This window comes from Tribolium castaneum, chromosome 3 (assembly GCF_031307605.1).
Source record: "Tribolium castaneum strain GA2 chromosome 3, icTriCast1.1, whole genome shotgun sequence".
NCBI classification, from domain to species: Eukaryota; Metazoa; Arthropoda; class Insecta; order Coleoptera; family Tenebrionidae; genus Tribolium; species Tribolium castaneum.
Window position 1 is genome coordinate 20,904,342 of NC_087396.1, and position 22,979 is coordinate 20,927,320.

The following is a 22,979-nucleotide window of genomic DNA, read 5'->3' on the forward strand; positions in this document are numbered from 1 at the left end:
ATTTTTTTAAATATTTTTTACAACGCAAACAACAGTCATATGAAAAAATGAAACTTTGTGTTAATTCACACAACTAATGTGATAAGTTGACAACAATTTTCTAAATTTTGGACGCGGTAAATTTAAAAAGTGTAATTTTTAGATATATTTTTCTAAAAGTCATAGTTTGATTGTTAATGCAAATTTCAGTGTTTACATAATTCAGCCCACTGTACATAAAACAAGTTTTGCGCAAAATTCGGAGATTTGGGACTTGTCCAAAACTATAAACACATGTTTTTAGCATTTTACCAGCCGTTAGCAAAAACTACGTGTCCATTATCGAGCCGTGTGTATAAATCGAGAGTTTAAACGAATTAATTATTTGTTGGCGGTGTATTATGTCTGTGCACGTAGATGGAAGCGCTGGCCCATAAATACGGCCTAGGCTTCGACCGATCTGACCTATGTAAAGTTCATTGATGTATTATTATGGCGATATTGATCCCGGAACCTTACTCTATCCGGCCTCCCGGACTTGTTTGAATAAAATCTCGCCTCTTATTGTCATATTTTTGCTCTCGGCCCCTCGTCCAATTTTGTTGATTTTGAGCCAAATTAAATATTCAAATAGAGGCGAAACGAGCGTGTTATCGCTCCCACCTTCAACCTTTTCCAGTCCACCTACACGTCAGCAAACGCACGCCAACGCCAGACTGCACAAAAATTTCAATAAGTGCAATTTATTATTACAACAGGCGCAAGCTATCGATTCGCCTCCAAGCAGTTGCTCCAACGTCAAAAATCCCCCGTGAAAGGCCTATTCATCAGCGTTTATCCCGACAATAATAATCCAATGGAGAGATGACGCGTTGTTTTACCTTTTTCGCAATATTCCCCCTCGTAGTCGGGATTGCGACACTCGCAGATGGGACCGCTATCAGTGGAAATACAGATGCCGCCGTGTTGGCAAGGGTCCCGAATTTCGCAAGCGTCGCTGCTGTTGCCACGGAGGATCTGCAACAGAATACGAAGCAAAAAATTAATTCGTTTCAAGCAAAACCACTCTTTTTCAAATTCAATTAAAAGGAAGGCGTAAACAAACTTGTACATGTCTCGGAGAGAAATTTAATTACCTAATTAATTCACAATTTTCACTTCCTTGTGGCCCGGCGCTTCGGCGCGCAAATTTACTCCTTTTGTAAGTTAATTAGAAAACAAATTATTTTATTCAAATGATTTATTGTGAAAAAACAACGTGCTTGCATTTTAGCCCGGCGCATCCACCATTTTTCTATGTACAGTTGTGGAATAACCAACGCAACGTTTGTTGCAGTCTATAATTAATAATGAAAAATAACATGCAATTATTTAAATTTACAATAGAATATACCACTTTTTATGCGAGTGTTGGTAAACTAGTGCAAATGAAAAAAAATTGTATTCTTATTAAATATTAGCGTTCGAAATTTATGATTATTTGACACTTTGGGTTATTCATTATGATAAACAGCGTTGTCATACAAGTTAAAACACGATTAAAGCCTACTCGAATTATAAATTCAAATGATCGCATAACACATTAAGCGCATGACTAACATCTTGAAATTTAACGCTAAAAAATATTTGCTTCAATCTTATTTGTTGCGCACTTGTTAAAAAATCCAAAAACAAGTTAGTTTCTAGGTTGTGTTTTACCAAATTTCTTTCAAAAAAGGATAAATTGTTAAAAAAAATAGCAAAATAAATAAATTTCTCTCTGAAAAACGACCTACATCTAAAGAGAACATCATGTGACATATTTTGTCAGTTCTAAAAAAGTTATCCAAAGTGGGTTCTTAAGTTTTTAAAAATAATAGTTTTGAATGATCGGGTAATTGTACCCATTTTTTTATTTTTTTACTCTCTAAAAGAAAAATTTATTAAATCACATTTTTGTCAGCGTAAAATTTTGAAATAAAGTGAGTTTTTAGCTACAAATGTAATAAATAACTCTTGACCTAAGTTTTTTTTGTTTTCATAATTTATCAACAAATAATTTGCACAGCAAGCTACTCGTAAATCACTCTAAAAAGGTCAAAAGGCAATTAAATTCGATATAATTTGATTATTTCAGAAGAAATTTTGAAGAATAAATAAGTTTTTCATTTAAAAATAAGACGTAATTTTCAACTATTATAATAAATTTGTCGGTTTGCTTAAGAAAAAATGTGTCCCAAAAGAAAATAGTTTGGGTAAAAATGAGCCTTAGCATATGGTTTTTCAACATTTTTTAAGAGTAATTAGTTTAACTGAACGTAAGTAAATTTCTCTTGTGAAAAACACGCCAGATTGAACAAAACAGCGAAAATAGCGACAGTTTGACTTGAAATTACATAAATACATTATGATCTTTTTTGAAACAATACATTATACAATGTCACTGTTCCCTAAAAATAATTAAATAATTAAAAATCTTAAATTCAAATAAAAATTTTTTTGTTAACGAAATTTTTCAACAAAGGTTTTTCACTTATTAAACGAGCAACTCATAAATCACTTTAAACACGTCAAAAGAACGTTAATTTCAACGTGATTTAGTCATTTTTGACGCTATTTCGCAGAAAGAAAAGTTTTTCACTTGAAAATAAAATAAATTTATTAAAAAGTCTACAATAATGTAATTTTCAAACTTTGTTTTGTAATTTTTTAGCTGTTTCTTTTAAAGTTATTAAGTGGGTTATTGTCTAGATTTTGACTTTCATACATTATAGTTTTCTTACTCAGAAAACAAAATGATATAATTTTTAATTTTATTAAACAGTACCATTGCGAAATGGTGCCAAAATTTGTAGTTTTTTGGCTCTTGTTTATTAGAATATGTGTTTTTTTGCCGTTTTTGCTTGTAAATTGTAAATGCAGTAACGTAATTTTCGACATTCATAACTTATTCCTCGGTTTTTTTTAGCAAAATTTTGCTTGAATAACCGGATTTTTGTCTCAAAATTGTGCTTATAGTGTGTCTATTAAAAAAAACTATAACTATTACATAAATCGCAGCGTTTACTATTAAATACCTTCCATTTTTCTCTATGCATGTCAGTTTTTTTTAAATTTGTTTACAATTTCTTATACTTACAATTTTTAATTAAATAGAAAAATACCAATGTTATTTCTTATTTTTTCTAAAACAAGCGATGCTTAAACGTTCTTTTGTTCAAAAAATTACGTTAAAAATAATAACAATTAATTAAATAAAATTAAAAAATTAAGATAATTTGCAGGTAGCAACTACTTTTTTGCCCAAAACAAAGCACCGTTTGTTTTAGAATAACACACAAAATCATAAAATTTAGATTAATAAATAGTTAATATGTGCTTTAAATTTTATTAATATTTAATGTTTTCAATCAATTAATATTTATTAGAAGAGAAAAGTAAATAATAGCAAACGCTGCTTTCGACGTGATTACTGAATAGAAATTTTTAGGATACAGCAAAAAGTACTTTAATCTGACTCAACTCTCAACAGAAACTAACAATAACTTAAAAGTAAAAGCGTATTTTTTAGCTTGTTCATTAGAAAAATCACTCATAAAAACACAATCACTTTATTTTCAACTTTGAAATTAGAAAATAAGCTAAGAGCTTTATTAAAATTATTTCAAAGTAATTAGGTAAGTAATACTGAGCAAGTGTGTTAAAAGTAGCAATATTTTTACGTTATCCCAAAAATTCACACAAAGCAACATTTCTTTATTTTTCCAAATTTTTCTAATAATTTTGAGTGACTGGTATTAAATAATATGAAATCGCTCAAAAAAATTGTCGCCAACCTCCAAAATAGTTTATTTGTTGTGCATTTCAAATTTTCTAGCACACATTAGAAAAAATAAAAACACTTTTTCCAGACACAACTACTGAAAAATTTCAATACGGTATTTAATATTAAACTAAGCAAATATTGACTTGTCATTACTGAAGTAAAAATAGACTCCCTTATACCGAAAAAAAACTTAGTAAATTTCGTATTAGCTCTTTATCCAAACCCACGCGCGTGCACTGATGGTTTAACACGTTGCTAGGGTAACTTGAATTATTGTTAACAATGTAGAAATTGTAATAGTTGGCTTATTTCCATTAGAATAATTGTCGAAACGGCAAATATTGATTTCTGCTTCCTGCCTAATCATCGTAGCTGTGCGCTAATAAATAAAAAACCTAGCCACGATTTTTGTTATTATTAGCAAATTTAAACAGACGAAGTCTATTTTTGAGGTCCTGGTTCAATGTCAACTGCGTGAAATCACGCGATTTGTGCAGTTTGTCTCGCTGTTGATTTTCCCTCCATAATCGTCCCGAATATTGATATCTTGCAAGTAAGGATGTAAACCTGCGTCCTCATTTCTCAATGCAAAAGAAAAGGATGTGCAGCAGAACCAGGAAGGGTAGATAGATCAATATACGTGGACGAAAGTGCTGGGCGTGTCGGACGTAGCACGTGCTTTTTAACTATGGCCAACTATTTTTGCATTGTGTAAATGTTCCACGTTCCCATCGATTCAATTTATTCCGAGTTGATGGATTAGGCGGGCACAAAAGCGCGAATTAGCGCCGTGGCCGACGCCAGCATGCAGTTTCGCCGGTTATTTCTTTTGGGCAATTTTCTCGGCGAAAACACGACGATAACATTCATACAAACTCTACACAGAACAAGAAGACGAGTAGAAGTTTGAACAAAGCAGCTAACAGGAGCAAGTCAACACTGAATGCTACGTGAACAATGGTCGAGTCTTTGACCGTAAAAATTGTTTTTGCGATCGATATTGTGATCATGCCAGTTTCCATCTTGTCCAAGCAAAAACGGTCATTTCACTACACTAAAAGCGCACAGTGTGAGGAGAAAGCAGAGAGGCGATCTAAAAACTTAGGCCAGTCTAACTCACCCTAGACTGTGGCAGACAGACACCTTCAGTTCCCGCAATTATGCCACCGTCACACTGCAATAAGGGAGCATTTTGCAACGACAGGTTGGTTGTGTGGTGTGTGGAAATATTGTTTGTATGTACAGCCTGTTCCAGCGAATAATTTATTACAGATATTAAGCCCAATTTTTCCAAAACAAGGAACATTTTTTGCATTTTTGGATGCGGTGGTTTTAAAAATTCAGACACATCGGATCACTTATCTGGAGTTTATTCAGAAAATGGAAATGTTCACTACAATGTGTTTTTTTTTCACAAAATTTGATAAAGTGGATAAGAAAACTGGAATAATGATCAAAAAAATCAAAGACAAAATTTTAAGCGTGACTCCAGTAAGCAAATTTACGCAAAAGTGTGATTATTTTAACAGTTTCATTCCCGAGACCATTTTGTGATTGGCGACCAATACAATCGCTTTGAATTTTTTTGCTTATTATCTCTAACTTTTATTGGTTGGGTGCATAAGAGGCAGGTCTCGGATGGTTTCGTACGCTGGCTCCACCCAGTTAAATAGTACAAGTAATTTAAACGAGTCTAATTTTTTTTGTAATTTTATTTTTATCAAAACTTTCTGTGCTTACGAATACCTTATGCAAGATAAGTCTGCGAGAAGTATATTTTTACTATAACTCAAAATTAAAATGTCTATGCATTTAAATTTTTTCAAATCTTTTTTAGAATCTATTATAATTAGAATTAATTAATTTTTGTTAAGTGGTCTTTTATTAATGTGCAAATAATTCGTTAAAAAATGTCAATAGCCCCGAAAATGCTAATACATTATAAAATTAAAAATACACAAAAATGTATTTTATTACGAATAATATAATCAATTACTTATTTTTAATTAGAAGAAAGAGTAGAAAAATTCTGAAAAAAATTACATAGTTGTTCATCAAGTTAACTATGGAATTTAAGTTCAATTTGCCGCTTCCTCCAAATGACTAATGTAGTTTCTATGGCAAATTTTTTATTTAGCTTTTTACTCAGGTTTTTGGCAAAGTTATTTCAAAAGTAAAGTTTGTCTTAATTTGTCTTATTTTTCTGTGATTTTTGTTGTGTATTTTTTGTTTTTGGATTCGAATATTTTTGAATTATTTTGACGGATCTGCCACTTTGACGGCATTCACAATTTAAATTAAGCGAACATTACGTTCAAATTTCTTTGTGTTTTGCAAAAACACAAAAAAAATCTGTTTTTTAACTTTTACTAATGGTTGAAATAGTTTTTCTACGTGGTACTCTAATATTTTTCAAAAAAGTTAATGTTTTAGTTTCTCACTAAAGAATCAAAATGACTTAATTTTTTACTTGTTTACATTTTAGAGAAAAATTGATTTGCAAAATTAGTAAAGTTGTTCACTATTTACTCTAAAGAAAAAGTTCAGTTAACTTTTCTAGGTTTTTGCTTTTTTAACACCTAAAATTTAATCAATAAATCAATAAAAATGTAATCAATAACATACTTAAATGTTCATATTTTCATTCATTTAATTCCAAATTATTTGAAAGTTCTGTATTTTCTCGATAACTAAGGGCCATGTGATTTGCTAATAACATCCAAAAACGCAGAAAACATGGATAGAAGTTTCACTAAAAATACTTATTTGCCTTTAATCAGCTCTTAACGCTAAATAAACTTAAAAATAATTTTAAGCGATGCAGTAGATAGTATATTCATTAATTTTGTATATAAGTGAATAAGTCTTGCGGCGCTTCTAAGTTATTAAATTTTTTGAAAATTTTTTCAAAGCACATACGATTTAACTTAAATTTTTCTATTTGTTTATAAGTATAAGTAAGTATAAAAAATAAAAATTAAGCGCATTGGTAAAGAAAACCAAGCTCAATTGTTGGGCAAAATTTTTATTTGTTTATCTTAAACAAATTATTTATTATAAGTGCTTTGTTATTTTATTATAAATATTTATATTTAATTTAATTTATAAATAAATATAATTAAAATTATTTAATAATAGGAAAAGTACCGCTTGACTCATTCTCCACATTTTTGTTTATTTCCTTAGTTCTATAATAGTTCCTAAGTTAATTTCTGAACGCAAAAAACACATCTTTGTTATGGAGTCATTCATTCAACAGCTTTCATTTTTCGTTAATGTTTTAGACAGTACATATTTTTATTTTCTAGTACGTAAGTACCTATAAAAAAATAAAAATAAAGCAAAAAAAAGACAAAGAAAAAAAATAAAATGAAAGAGCTATGAAAGTTATTGAGAGTATTACACAGATGGTTTTATTTTTTATGCTAGTTTTTCAAAAAAATAAAAATACAAATAATTGGCGTTTATAAAATAAGTGAAAAACAAACAGATAAAGCCCATTATGTGTAATTGTCAGTATTTTTTATACTTTTCTAAATTTATTTTTTAATTTTTAACTTCATTTTGTTCTTATTACCAGAATGATAAAGACTTGGAAAAAAGGTCGGTTAAAAAAATTAAAAATGGTATCACAACTCAAAAACAAATGACCACTAGAATATCAAAATAGACCTGTTCCTGGAATTTTTTGAAAATGATAACAAATAACAAAGATATCAATTTTGGGCATTTCTTTTCGTTATTATTTATTGTTATTATTATTAATTTATTACTTTACAAAAGTCCACGTTTCAAGAGAACTTGCATTAGTTGTAGTTCATAGTTTTAGTTACAATTTCCTAAAAAATTGAGTCATTAGATCCGGATAAATCAATTTCGCGTTCTATTAGGCAAATCTCGTCTCGACAAACAAACTTTTTTCATTATGCCGAAATCGTGACCGAATTCTCGATCCCCGAACTTGTTTTTTATTCGCGTAATTATGGGGATAATCGATAATTACACACTTTTGCCAGAGTTCCATTTCCGGAGCGACTCCTGATATCGACAGGCGACCGGAAAAATTGAAACCGATTGTGGGAACAAGTCGTGTTCAAACTTGGTTAGACCGAACCGAATCATTACCAAAAAATTTATTTATGCACACGTGTGCGGTTAATTTATTTCATTTCACGCTGGGCTGGATTTAAATCATGTCCGTGTTTAATTATGAAATTGTTTCTCGAAACAATCAGACTGATTTCAATTAAATTCTTATTCGTGCTCATAGCGCGACTGAATCCCGTTGTAAAGTCGGCTGCGCTCGGGGCCTCCAGGTGTCTAAAACTGGCGGTAAAAGCCGGGATAAAGTGTCGTGAGAGGTTTTACCAAAATTTTTAATTAACATCAACACCTAACCCGGCGATTTGTCCGCCAATTACTCGCCTAATAAAATCGGGACTTATTTTGGGTTGAATGAAAAATCCACTTATTATTCAGATCACATAAAACGATATTATTTCTATAAAGTTAGCACGCAAAAAAGCCATAATGGGGAACCTTAACCCGGAATGAAAAATGTCATTTCGCTAGTAAAATTCTAACGGGTTTAGCAAACCGATTTAATCTTTACACAGTTGAAAAAGCCCATTTTTTGATAAACATTGCGATTACTAATTAGAATCCAGACGAGACTAATGCTTTTAATTAAGAAAGAAGCGGACAAAAGGGTTGAAGCGTAATTAAGTCAATCAACACCCGATTATCATCTTTGTCTACATCGATCCCAAACACACGGCACCCTTTCATTATCCTCGTCATTATTCTCAAATTACTGCAAAAAATCCGCAATATTCGGATAAATGGTGCGGGCGTTATCGAAAGCCAACCGTCACCAAAGCTTACGCCGCCACCACCGGGGGTGGATGAGATTAACCCTACTAGTGAAGTAGGCGGATTCCCGTCACCGTTTTACTTGTTTTGCTTCATCCTTGCTACGGGCAAATTAGGTCCTTTTCGAATTAACAACTCCACCAAAATCGATACGAAATTGAACCATAAAAACGCGGTTCGCAGCAAAAAAATCAACACGGCTATGATTTTACAACAATGCGGTTGCTAAGCAACGATTTATTCAATTTTCATAATAAAGGCGCTTCATTTGTTTATTACTCAAGTTGCTAAGCAATTTAGGGGCGGATTGAGACTTTTGGGACCCTTGGCTGTACTAAGCTCTATGCTCCATTTTTTTAAAGTTACTAGATGAGAATCATTTAAAAACACATTGTATAATTGACCATACCTGGACTGAAAAAGTTGCCAGGTTTAGTGTGGAACAGAAGGTTTAAGTTTTTTTAATATAATCTGAGAAGTTTTTTTTTATTTATTTTTTTCGCTTTGTGTATAAAGAGCTTTTGCAAAATGCTCAAAATGCTCAGAAAACTCAAAAAAATATAAAAAAACTCTGTTTATTTCAAAAACTCTTGCCAGAAAATCACAAAAAAATTAAAAAAAATTAAACAAAAAAAATTCTATTTCAGTTTACAAAATTAGGTTATGCAATAAAATAACCAAGAAAACATGCTACAATAACATAAAATAATAAAAAGATCATAAACCATTCATTTTTACTATTTTTTTGGTAAAATTAACCAAATAAATAACTACGGAAAACTATGAAAAAAAAAATAAGAAAAATTACGATTATCACAAAATTATTTAATTAACAACCTGATTTGGCAATTGTTTCGTTTGTTTCAGCGAAGCAAAAAATCCTGAAAACTTGAACCAGTTTTACTTTTTTTTTTGACCAGGTTCTGTGAGGTCTCACAAAAATAAAAAACACAAATTTTAACTAGTTTATTGATTTATTGCTTCGTTTTTTAAGCAGATTTGTTCTTTCAGACAAATCTACTTGGTAATTTTTATTGTCACAAATTCACCGTAAAACTAAGTTTTTAGCTCAAAACAGCTTGAAAAAAGCTACAATTCAATATTCGGTTTATTTTTTTTACAAACTTTTGCAACATAATTGCGTTTCAGGTTGAAAAACGAACTAAAGCGCTCGAAAAAGACGCTAATAATATAATTAGAGACTTGATAAAGTTTCTCCAAGCTTGATAAAGTCTCACAAAAAAAACACGCAAATTTTAACTAATTTGTTGACTTTTCTACTTATACTTTTAAGCAGATTTGTTCTGTTGTTCTGCAGGTTAATATTACAACAAACTCGACAAAACTGAGGTTTCGGCTTGTTTTTAACGAAATTTTGCGAAATGATTAAGTTTGTGAGCAAAAATGAGCCAAAACGCTGGGCAAAGACACAAATTTTGAGATTTTTCTTGGTTGGTCAGCGACTAAAAGTTAACTCAAAACGGTGATGCATGTTAGAAAAAAATATTTTTCTTTTGATTTGTTAACTTGTCTTTTACAAAATTTAGCCAAAAAACAAGCCAAAAAAATATACAGAAAAAAACACTCCAATTTCAATTTATTTTTGTCTTTTTTCGAAATGTTTAAAAAAAATTGCAAAAAAAGTATCTCAGGAAACATGCTAAAATAATAACATTTATTACGATTTGTTTTTCAGGCAGTTGTAGCCGAATTTTCTTAACAAAATAAAATAGGATAAAAAACAAAGCAAGACAAACTAACAAAGAAATTTATTACTAATTTACATAAATTGTTTGGTAAAAAAACCCGTGGTACTAATTTTTTGGAAAGTGATTATTTGGAATTATTAAAATTATTTGCTAACTACTGTCTGGATTTATTATACGAAATTATGAATATTCTTATTACGTTAAATTTCCATTGAAATTAATTTGAAATTATAGAAATTAATTTGAAATTACAAAAATTAAGTTGGAATAAGCATAAGAATTACTTTGGAATTATTAAAATTATTATGAATTTACTTTGAATTATTGAAATTACTGTAATTTCGGTAAAATTTTTGGAATTATTTGTAAATTACTGTGTTTTTTTGAAATCTATAAAAATAGGTTAAATTATCAAAATTAATTTGGAATTACATACATAAATTAAGTTAAAATTACAGAAATTACTACGGAATTATAGGAATTAGTTTGGAATTAATCTGAATTTTTTTAGAATTACTAGTTTGTTTTTATTATTAACAATTACTATAAAGAGATTAAAGGAAAACATAATTTACTATAAAAATTTTCAGTTTATTGAGCAAACAAGTAAATATTATTGCTATTATCTGTACATTAAAAAAATTATTTTTGCTTTCGAGAAGAATAAAGTATTGAAAAAAATTCTTAAAATTACGTGATAACTTGATAGGTGATAAAGTTAGTAATTTAATTTTTATTGCTATAACTTTGGTGGGCTATTGAAAATCTTGTCTTGTGATGACATATAGGCAAAAATTTTATTTGTTGTTTTATTTTTAAATACATTTTTTCCAATTTTAACAAATTCAATAAAATTAGCCCACGGCGCCAAAAACCTTAATCCGCCCCTGAAATATTGTGAATTCTGATGTATCGTGATGTATGAGTGTGATGTGGGGCTTACCCTATGATCCTTCGGCCTGGTCTCCTGCCTCCTCGGAGCGCCCCCTTCCACATCGGGATAGATGAGATTCCTGATAGCCCCCACAAACCTCGGCTCGAAAATAACACTCGGCAGCGCCAGCAGCGTCAACTTGGTGTTGTACCACGTGGGCATCCCCCCGACAAAAACGTCCGAATTGGTGGCAAACCTCCCGAAATTGAACTCCTTGCCCCTGGAGGTGCGCATCTGCGAGACGCTGTCCACCGTGAGGATGGTCCTGTCCTCGTGCCGCTGCACGTGCACCTTGTGCCAGTGGCCGTCGTTGAGGTCGCGGCCCACGGTGATGATCTGCGCGCCGCCCCCCAGGTTGTAGCGCAGCCGGAGCGCGCCCTCCACCAGCTTGATCTCGAAGAAGTCGTAGGTGCCGCCGTCGTCGGTGTAGAGCAGCAGGCCGTTGGCCTGGTCCGTCTTGAACTCGAACTCGAGGGTGCCGTTGGTGCCGCCGCCCCACTTGCGGAACTGGGAGTAGGAGTTGGTGGAGCCGTCGAGCAGGAAGCCGGAGCTGAACGCCACGCTGAAGGCTAACACCAAGGACCACCGCATGATGATGATGATGCTTGGAGCATTAACACGCTTGAGATATCGATTCGAAGGGGGTTGGGGACGCGGCTTCGAGAGGGGAGGAGAATATGGAACTGTTCATGGCGCGACTGATTCTCACCGCCTAACCTGAGACAAGGGCTTTGCTAAGGCCGAGGTGCAACAATTCACACTTTAAACTAAATATTAAATATTTGCAGAATGTGAAAACATCTAATAAAATTTAATAAATTTTGATTTTCTAACAAATTTCACCATTTTTGGTCCAAAAAACTCATACCCCAGTAGGCTTTAAATATTACCAATAAAAAAAATATTTTTCAAGTTGAAACGAAAAATCAGATCAGATCAAATTGGATGTAGATGCTGTAGAGGCAACTTTGAACTGAAAACTCTGACACTTAATTTGGGTGTTGGCATCTACACCATACGCATATTTATTTTTATTTTTTATTTTTTTATTCCAGTTTGGAAAAAATAAACTTTTTCTAACTCAAATACAGAAAGTTAAAACGCCCCCAGTCCGAGAAAAAGTTGTAAAGAAATTTAAAAAATTTTAAAAAATTCATAAAAGTTAATAAAATCTAGTTTTATGGTCAATAAAAAATATTGACGTTAAAATTAATATTGTTATACGAATAAGAAGTAAACACTTCCTTTAAAATGACAATTTTAAATACTTAACAAAATATTGGCAATATTTTCTTCAATTACTGCTTTATTTTGATATAACAATAAAGGCAGTAATGCCACACATCTAAATTTTGTTATTTTTTTTATTTTCTTCACCGAATATCTTATCTTTGTTATTGGTGAAAAAATATTCAAAAAAATCGATTTTACTTCTATGAAATTCGATCAAAAATTTCTGACTTTTTAATATTTGTTTGAATGTTGAAAAGTACAACTTTTCCTATTTTAAGTTAAATAGTTAGAAAAAGTATCACTTTTTTATACTCAAGTAAATGAAAATCCTACACCGAATTTTATAAAATCTTCGATGTTTAACTCGTCAGAAGAATTATTACTATTTGGAAAATTTTACTTTTCTTATATCGTTTTTACAAATAGCTATTTAAATTCAATTTTGTCACAATAGCAACATTTATGACGTCAATGATGTTTGAGTAATGATAACATTTTTACATTTTTAAATAATAACCAACCCTTTTTTTTGGAAGTAGCAAGTCCGTGGTATATTTTTTTATCTTTCTAGGAAATATAAAAAAATAAAATAAAACAATAAGTTTATTGACAATTACATGCAAAAGATTTATTATTCTAGTTTTGTCCAATTTTACATTTTATAATATTAATAAAAATTGAAACCCAAAAAAATAAACAGAGAAATCTATCTTTTTTACTTGACTTTATTTTTTTTAAACGTGAAAAAATGTACACAGAAATGTACTAATAAAATAATAAAAAAAATGTTAGTTGGTAATTAAAAAACTAGAAGTGACTCAAAAGCCAACGACGGCAAAAAAATTTAAATGCGCAAAATTTGCATACGTTACTTTAAATTGCCTGTACATTGAGCAAAAAAAAACTCGATAGACGGAACATTATTGCGACAAAAAAATTAAAAAACTTTGTAAATTAACTAATTTTTGTGTTATATTTAGCACAAAACGCTGATTTAAAAGTCTGTTCAATCGTATGTCTGGCAATAACACAAACAAGTCTAAAGTCTCTATTTATTTTTATTGGTAAGCAATAGCACATTTTTTGTAATGATAACACAGCGAGTGTCTAAAAAAATAAATCCCATTTAAATAATCCTTGTATCTCCAAGACTATCCTTGATATCGCCATTTTATTTTTTATTAATTTATAAGGAATAACATAAACCATTGCAAATAATCAAAATAACATTTTTAAACCAAGAAATCATTAAATTGCGTTAAAAATTATTAATTTTCTCTTATTTATTACTACTATTAATGTTCACAGTTAATTAATTAAATATACAAGTACAAAAAATATCGAAAAAAAATTAAATATTTAGTAGAAAACACTGATTTCTGAGCGACAATTTGTCCAGAAAACTCAAGTCTGTATTTCTATGTGTTAAAAACAAAAAACGACTATGTGATCTTTTCATATAAATTAGAACCAAACACGTAGATAATCCATTAAGCAACTTTTTGTAAACTTTCAATAATAAACTTAACATTTGGAATTAATCGTTACTTTAACAGTTAGTTTAGTGACATTTCGTAGCACATAATTTACTTAATTACCCCATTTAACGAAGCTTAATTTAATGTAGTTACAATGTGTTATCATTAATGACAAAAACTTAGACAAAGTCTTTAAAAATTTTACAAATAAGTTCTAGCGTAAATATCACAAATTTAACAGCAAATATAACAAAGAATGTCTCCTGTTTTGCAAATTTGAGCCGATCTGAAACAAGATTCGGTTTTTTAGCCACCCAATATTAAGTGATTCCAATTAGTTGTTCCAAACAATCCCGAGTGGTTTTTACAAATTGCCAAATAAGATTTCGGTGTCGTACACTTTCGCCACTTAATATTGCGCACACAAACCCGTCTTAATCCATCACAGCGTGGCTGTCACGTATTTTCGATTATTTTTCCTCCACTTGATGAAATTTGGAATTAATTATACGAGCATTTCGAAAGTTGGCCAAGTTTTTAAAGACAGGATTTACGCAAAGTTGTTTGAAACTATTTGATCGTTGAAATTGTGAAAGAAATTCGGGAAAGTCAAGTCTGATTAGAGGTTTCGCTTAATGGTTACTTCATTTAATATTTAAGGGCTGTACTTTTAGGAAATTCGGGAATAGATCGAGCGAATGAATACATTACATAATATTGGGGAGAATTGGAATGTTGTGTAAGAATCCCGAACTTATTAATAGATGAAGTCATAAATGCTCGTGGGTGGAGGTATTATTAGTTTTCCCTTTGAAATCTATATCGCGTCAAAGCATCGCTTCGCATTCTAATCAAACTCAATTGTCTTTCGTGTCTTTGTTACACTCGATATTGTTTCGAAAATATCAATATGTTCCAACACAACAAAAGCTAATGCGGACATTTTGGAAATATCGGCAAAAACGCCGCCCAAAAGCCGAGTTTTTGAATGTGAAAGCACCTCAGAGTTCTTACCAATGCACTTGTCTGAAATGGCTTTATTCTAACACTGACACTGGTGATTTACAACCGGTCACTAACAAACGCTAGAAAGAGCCCCGACCAGGTCACACTGTGCTTTCGACCCTTTGCTGCACTGGCGTAGCGTAAAGAGGGCAGAAGGGCGCATGCAGACATGCGCCTTCCAGGGAGAGAAAAGCCGATTGAAAAGGAAGAAATAAGTGTGTGGGACACCGACGCCTCCGACGATTTTTTGCCGGAATTGTGGGACGAACATCGTCGAATTAACATACAATATATTGCAAATTTTTAATCAGCTCTTAATAGAAAAATTATTTAATGATAAAAATGGTGGAGGCGCCGGGAAGATCACTTATAATCAACTTCAATTTCTATAATACTCTGTTTCGAAACACGAGTTTTTGTAAACAATATTTTTTTAATTAAATGAGTAATATAATTACAAGACCTTTTAGTAATTTTAATAAATTGAAGCTAAAAATTATGTTTTAGGCAATTGATCAAAAATGGTGGAGGCGCCGGGACAACTCATAAAACAGCTTAGTTCATAAATTTTTGATACAGAAATTTTTGTTAACCTAATCGATTAGCGTCCAGAAAATCGCCAAATTCCCAATAGTTTTCAAGTTATGAAAAATCGCGCAAAAATTGGAAAAATCAAAATTCTAAAAATCGAAGCAATTAATTTTTTTTCTACTTTTAACAACTCTAGGGGGTTGTTAAGAAATATATGTGTCCAAAAAACTATGATAGAACAAGTTTAAAAAAAATATATTTTTTTCACTTTCTTGAAGGTAATAAACACACGCAGGAAATTTTAGCAAAAAAAAATTTAATTTTTAAATCTCGTAAAAAGTTCGTATAATACAGAAAATGAGCCGCTGAATTCAATGGAACAAACCGCATTGCTCTACGACTTTTAGTTTTTGAGTTATGAATTTTTTTAATGAATAAAATTTTTCAGTATGACAAATGGCTACCCTAAATTTAGGCAAAAAAATTTAAATTTTTAATTCTTGTAAAAAATTGATATAATATGTAAAATGAGCCGTAGAATTCAATGAAACAAACAGCAATTCTCTACGACTTTTAGTTTTTTTTTATGAATTTTTTTAGTGAAAAACTTTGATCGCCTCTGTAGTCGGAACCGTTGCCCGGAGCGGCTCCGGGTTTGGTCGAAAAAATAGATAAAATTAAGCGCTATCAGATGGTTTTTTGTTCGTTGCTCTAAGTCTTACAGTTTCCGAGAAAAACGCCAAAAAAGGTTTCCGTTTTACACTTTTTTTCAATTTTCAACTGCCAATTACGGCGAAACTATTAAAGATATCGAGAAACAGAAAAATGGAGAATAACCGAAATAAAAAACTCTACAAAATGGTATAGGACTCAAGGCGATATCTCGCAAAAACATTTTCAATTTTCAAACGCCGATTACGGCCAAACTAAAAGAGCTAGAAGAAAACGGTTTGTTCCATCGTAAAGAGCACATCAAAATCTATAAGATAGAACAGGTTTCATTTGATTTTGAGACACTTTAAAAATTGACCGATTTTAAGGGGGGGGGGTGTTAACTTTTTTTTAATTTTTTTTGTTTTCTCATTTACGAATAAACTATTCTAAAAAGTGGAACTGTTTTGATCCATACCTATGCAAAATGATCCGGGGAATCGATTGGCATCGAGAAAATTGCCAAATTCCCAATAGTTTTTTAGTTATAAATTTTTTAATATTTTACCAATTTTTGCATTTAGCAGCAATTTGCTCGAAAGCTATTAGTCGGAGAACAATAATCTTTTTTGAAAAAAATAGATAATTTAAAGAGCCTTCCAACGATAATACACTTCATAGGGTTATCTCTAACAGTTCCGGAGCTATTGGTCGACAAATATTCCGGGTACCCAAAATCGACAAAAACTGCGACGAAAATTGAAAAAATCAAACATCAAAAAATCGAACATTTGGACTTTTTGTAAACTTTTAACAACTTTAGTGGGTTGTTAAGACATGTAGAAGTCCATAAAAATTTGCTGAAGTTAGTTTAAAAAAAAATTTTTTTTCACCTTTTTGAAGGTACTGTGTATTACTCAGGAAATTTGGGCAAAAAAAATTAAAAATTTAAATCTCGTGAAAAGTTGGTATAATACAGAAAATAAACCGCTGAATTCAATGGAACAAACCGCATTGCTCTACGACTTTTGGTTTTTGAGTTACGAATTTTTTAATAAATAATTCGGCGCATCCATCATTTTTCAAGTTAATAAATAAAATTTTTAACTAAGTTTTCGAGTAAGGTAATATTGTAAAAAGGGCGGTGTAATACAGAAAATGAGCCGCTGAATTCAATGGAACAAACCGCATTGCTCTACGGCTTTTAGTTTTTGAGTTATGAATTTTTTTGTTGAATAAAATTTTCCACCATGAAATGGCCACCCTAACTTTAATTTAATTTGATTTTATTTCATTTGACTTTAAAATACTTTTAAAACTGGCCATTTTTAACAGATTTTTCAGTTTATTTATTCTCTCAATTAGCGATGTTTTCTATTAAAATTCTGTAAGATTTAATAAAATTATTTCCTGGGTAACATGATTTCGTTACAAATTAATTTTTTTAACACGAACACGTAGGTGTCTGACATGCAAGCAATCATTGCATAATTTTCATAATACATAATTCTGGGAAAATTTCACGTACTCGCATTTAACAAAAATAAAACATAAAATCAATAATAACCACTTCTGTTAGAACTGCAAGCAATTATAACACCATAGACTCAAAAATCAGGTTTCAATTGATCATTTATTTTATTTATTTACATCAAGCTTATCAATAAAAATTAGACCGTAGTACGACATGAATCATCCTGTACGTCAAAAAATTGTCAAAACGTGTCATTATCTTCAAGCAAATATCGCCAATTTATTATTAAAATTACTAATAAGTGGCCAGACTTTTTAGATAAAAGCTTTTTTAAAAAATATTATCTTCACTTATTTCCGCATGAATAAATTATAAAGAATTTTAGCCCGAAATTACGTTTCACTGAAACGAAAATTGATGTAATTTACGTTGAACGATCGCACAACTTATTTTAATAAAAAAAATAGGAAATTCCTCGACTGTCTAAATGCCTTATTCGCGTGGAACACTTAGTAAAATTAGACACATGACATTTTAATAATAAATAGGCCTGAAAATCGCAGAATTGGATTTATTTCAACATTCGGAATCGCTCTCCCGAGACTCAAAGGTCCGGCAGTCCTGCAGGACGCGCTTGAAGTAAACCGGCGCCCTCTGGTGCTTCCCCCGATCGATAACCGCTTGAAACACCCCTCTAAATAGACCAATCCTGCAGCTTGCAGTTTCATATTCTTATTACTCAACTTGTACTAAGTGTTTTTATCTCGCGTATAAGGAGGCACATTTATCACCGCGTTCGCCGGATTATTCTTCGTTTTAGCGAAGATGGAGCGAATTAAAAATTAAACGCCAGCACAGTTTTTGTTTGATTAAATAAGCGACTTGGCCAAGACTTAGAAAGCGATCTTTTATTAATGAGTTTTGAATGCGGGCCCGATTCTTTTATTCATCAACAACACATCCAAGTTTTCCTTTTGAGCGCGTTTTTAATTAAGAGAGCTCATTTTTTAATGCTGCAATAAAATGCGATCGATTTTAAAGCAATAAAGTGTGAAATTGGACACGTGTGTTCCAATTGGCACCGCAGAAAGCTGTGAAAGAATCGATTCGGTTGGTGGCTTATTCCTCGCACGTTTGGGGATAGAATGGACTCGGTGTCGCGGCTTCAGCCGGGATTATCTTAAATAACAGATAAAGACCCGCAATTGAAATTTTTTCGAAAAAATCGGCGCACTGATGCGAATAGAATTAGTTGGGAGAGCGGCGTGTTGATTTATTTGCTCTCGAGACTTTATGTTGTTAGCAAAGTTAAATTTGAATTGAACACAAGATTTAACTTGTCTGTTTGCGTTTACAAACTAAAATATAAAATGTATTGCGCATTTGCCATGTCTCAAGGGAAGCGAACAAAGGGAAATGGTGGAGACGACGCGCAACTGTAATTATATTTACGGATTAACTGCGAGGAAACTTTGGCCTAAGTGAGACATGTGGAATTATAAACATCTTTTCGTAGTTTTCTAAACATTTTCAAAACCGAAGCAAAAAATTAAAACAACTCTTTTAATTTTTTTTAATAAGTACACATAAAATAATTTCTAATTCAATAATATTGTTTTTGAACCAATGATTTCTTTAAAACAAATTATGAAAATTGCGGTCCGAACTCATTACAAAGATGTGTCGGCAAAATTTGGAAAATCGTCGTAATGAACTCGGAACGGAACTTTAAAAATTTATTAAAAATAAACACTTGTTCAAAAATTAAAAGGTATTTATCTTTTACCAAAAAAAGTTGGCGCAGTAGAGTGTCATTTAAAAAAAAATTAATAACTCAAACTGAAAGAAATTCTGAAAAATTATTCTTAAAAAATTATCACATTTTTCAAGTAAGTAATTGATGATGTACTGATAATTAGTTTTTTTTTGTAAGGTACATAGTTTAGGTATAAAACGCTTGCTTCCACACTTTTGCCCAAGTCTGCATGTATTTATTTTATAAATTTTATTCGCAGTTATGTGTACCGGTAGGTATCAGTAAAAATTGTAAAACTATACTCTAATTTCAGACACCATATTTTCCGTCAGAGATAATATTGTTATAAAAAAGTACAAGCTAGCTGAATAATACGTAATGTTTTTCATTAAATTCAGCAAAGTGCCCAAAAGTGCGAGTAAAATTAGGTAGTTCTAAATCTGTGTTCCAAATTTGTTGTAAAGCTCTTTCTACAAGTTATTTTTTGATAATTCGAGACAAGCATGACACAGATTAGTTTCTACATCAGTTTCATTTTTGGCGTCTACTTCCTAGTGTATTTTACCCGTTTATTCTTGGGAGAAACTGTACGGCTTTAAGAAAAAAAATTGTGTGTGTAGCAAAAATTCAAGTTTTACTCCGCGTGTAAGGCTATCAAAGTTATAGTTGTAAGTTAAATAAAATAGGTGCGTTTTTGCAACATCATTTAACACTTATTGAATTTTAAGAAAAAAAATTATTTTTAAAATCATGCTTATGGGTTTTTGAAGAACACTGTTTTATCGACTGAAATTCAAATGATTTTTTAATTTATTGGAATGCTTGTACATAAGCATGTACATTGTACTGCCTGTTAAAAAAATGAAAGTGTTTTAGAAATATTAGGAATAACAGACTCCATTTGTTCATTTTAGCACTTTAAAAATGTATTTTTGAAGACCTTTGACTGCTGTCATGCACCTGTCATGTTTTCTCTAACCTCGAAATTTTTTCCAAACTTTGCGCGTTTTGTTGGTTTTTAATTTATAATTCGCATTGTTTTCTTTATTTTTCAAGTACAAGAAGTACGGCACTCTTGGCTTAGAGTTTGTGATAAAGCCACAACACATGTTATCTTTTTTCCAAAAATGTCAGACGATGAAATTGCTGGAAAAACCTGGACCAAAATCGAGAAAAATGTGAAACGACTCGGCCTCGGCGACGGTCTTTCTAACGGAAAAGACAGTAATTTTCAAGACTATTTTGATAAGGGCTTCGCTGACGGATTTTCCAATGCTTATCTAATCGGACATCACAAGGGGGCTTTTTTGTACGTAACCAAGCCACGTAACTCGTAAAATATCAATTTTTCAGTACTCGAAACACCCCCGAAGACCCACTTTTAGCCCAACCGAAACTAGGCTGGTGCCAAATTTGCCAAAACGACTCTCTAGTCACTTTACCACAAATTAAAGCCAAACAAACTGATATTTGTAACAGGAATTTGGACGAGTTGAAAAATAAAACACCGATCGGTTAAACTAGAGTTTATTTCTTCGAAAAAAAATATACAAAATGTTAATTTTATTTAAAGGTAGAGTCCTTCCGGAGTCCCTTCTTTCTTCCTATAAAGAACGCTCTCTTTCGATTTTTTGAAATCTTCATTCATCACCTTCATTCTTCGCTCACGCAGGGCCATTAGCCCGGCCTCCGTACAAATCGCCTGAAAACAAATAAAAAAAAATCATAAATTTAAAAATGTAGTGGGCTTTGAAGTTTCACTTCATCAATTTTGACGTGTCTAATGTCAATGTCAGTCAGAGCTTACTACGACCACAATTGTTCCAATTGGTTATAACCGTTTAAATACCTTAATATCAGCGCCTGATAAATCATCCTTTGCCATAATCAACTCCTGCAAATTGACATCTTCCGCCAAAGTCATTCGTGACGTATGAATGTTAAAAATCCGTTTCTTTGTTTTTTCATCAGGCAACGGAAACTCGATTTTGCGATCAATACGTCCCGGACGAATCAAAGCAGGATCAAGAGTTTCGATTCGATTAGTTGCCATAATAACCTAGACAAAAAAAATCCAGAAATAATAGTAACATACAGAATTTTTTCTCTTACTTTAACATCGCCCCTTGAATCAAACCCATCCAATTGGTTAAGTAACTCTAGCATAGTGCGCTGAATTTCGCGCTCGCCGCCCGAATTCGAATCGTAACGTTTCGTCCCCACAGCATCAATCTCATCAATAAAAACAATGGAAGGTGCGTGTTCCTCAGCAACTCGGAACAGCTCTCTTACTAATTTCGGGCCATCCCCCAGATATTTCTGAATAAGTTCCGACCCCACAACCCTCAAAAAAGTAGCAGAGGTTTGATTGGCCACAGCTTTGGCCAGGAGCGTTTTCCCCGTGCCTGGGGGCCCATACAAAATCACACCTTTCGGTGGCTTGATCCCCATCTCCTCGTAGTATTCTGGATGGGTCAACGGTAACTCGACCGATTCCTTTATTTCCTGGATTTGGGTGTCGAGCCCCCCGATATCAGCATACGTTTCCTGGGGGGCTTTCTCCAGTTTCATAACCGTGACCATGGGGTCCGTATCATCGCCCAGAACCCCCACAACCGCATGGACTTTGTGGTTCAAAAGCACAGAACAGCCAGGCTCCAGCTGGTCCTTGTCCACAAACGACAGAATACTGACGTAGTGTTCGCTACCGACCGAAGTCGAGACAATGGCATGGTTGTCATCGATAATCTCCTCCAGGTTCCCCACGGACATGGGGGTCCCCCTCAAATCGTCAACCTTCGAGCGCTCCTCCTCGTTTTTCTCTTCTTGAGGTTTGAGGCGCTCCTGGTTCCGGATGAACTCCTCCTCCATCAAGAGGTAATCTTTGATGCGTTCGAGTTTGAGGAGTTTTAGGCGGCATCTGGTGTGGGGGGTCACCACCGGGAGTTTTAAAGCAGTGTCGGGGCCCTTAGTACGACGCTTTTTCTTACCAACACGGGTCGGAATCGGGGGCTCGTATTTCTTCTTCTTGTCTTTTTCTTCCTTCTTGTCGCCGCCGCCGGGGCCTGACTGACTTTGACCCTTGAAAAGTGGGAAATTGAGGGAGGAACGAGGAAAAGTTAGGACCTCTTACCATTTTATTTAATTAGACTTTGAGGAATTAACTTTGTTGTGTGAGAAAAGTGCAACAAACTACGAAGTCATCCCACAAATGTCATTTGGGGATTTTTGGCCAAGGTTGTCGACACTTTTGAAATCAACAAAACCATTGATTTATGTATAAAATGGTGTAACAAATAAAACCTAACATATATCTATTTATAGGAAATTGTATTAAAACCTTAAAATTAAAAATCATTAAAAGACTACTTAAAATAATAATTAGCCGAGTGTTTAGTGCGTATATTAGGTTGGTAGTATAGCCGCCATTTTTGCATCTGTCTTGACATTTTGTGCGTTTAAAATTCGAATTCAAAAGTGTTGATAAAGATTTGGGATTTAAAGTAATAATAAGCGTTCTCGTGTGTGTTTTATCAAATAATTATTGTTGTT

At 32.4% G+C, this 22,979-nt stretch overlaps 2 protein-coding genes across 2 annotated transcripts in view; both read right to left on the reverse strand.

Moving 5' to 3' along the window:
• Nrx-1 (Neurexin 1) overlaps positions 1–15,170 on the reverse strand; it is a 44,693-nt gene extending 29,523 nt beyond the window's left edge. Inside the window, exons 1-4 of the mRNA XM_064355938.1 lie at positions 15,025–15,170; positions 11,309–12,016; positions 4,905–4,958; positions 861–996 (exon numbers count right to left, since the gene is read on the reverse strand). Coding sequence (XP_064212008.1) covers positions 861–996; positions 4,905–4,958; positions 11,309–11,890 — 772 coding nt within the window. The 5' untranslated portion in view covers positions 11,891–12,016; positions 15,025–15,170. The remainder of the gene's footprint in view (positions 1–860; positions 997–4,904; positions 4,959–11,308; positions 12,017–15,024) is intronic.
• Positions 15,171–20,938: 5,768 nt separating this feature from the next.
• Positions 20,939–22,710, reverse strand: Rpt2 (Regulatory particle triple-A ATPase 2). Its single transcript, XM_969766.5, has 4 exons — positions 22,561–22,710; positions 21,540–22,508; positions 21,277–21,486; positions 20,939–21,129 (listed from the first exon to the last, which is right to left on the reverse strand). The coding sequence occupies exons 1-4, from the start codon at positions 22,561–22,563 to the stop codon at positions 20,995–20,997; spliced, it is 1,317 nt and encodes a 438-aa protein (XP_974859.1). The 5' UTR covers positions 22,564–22,710; the 3' UTR covers positions 20,939–20,994.
• Between the last annotated feature and the right edge of the window lie 269 nt (positions 22,711–22,979).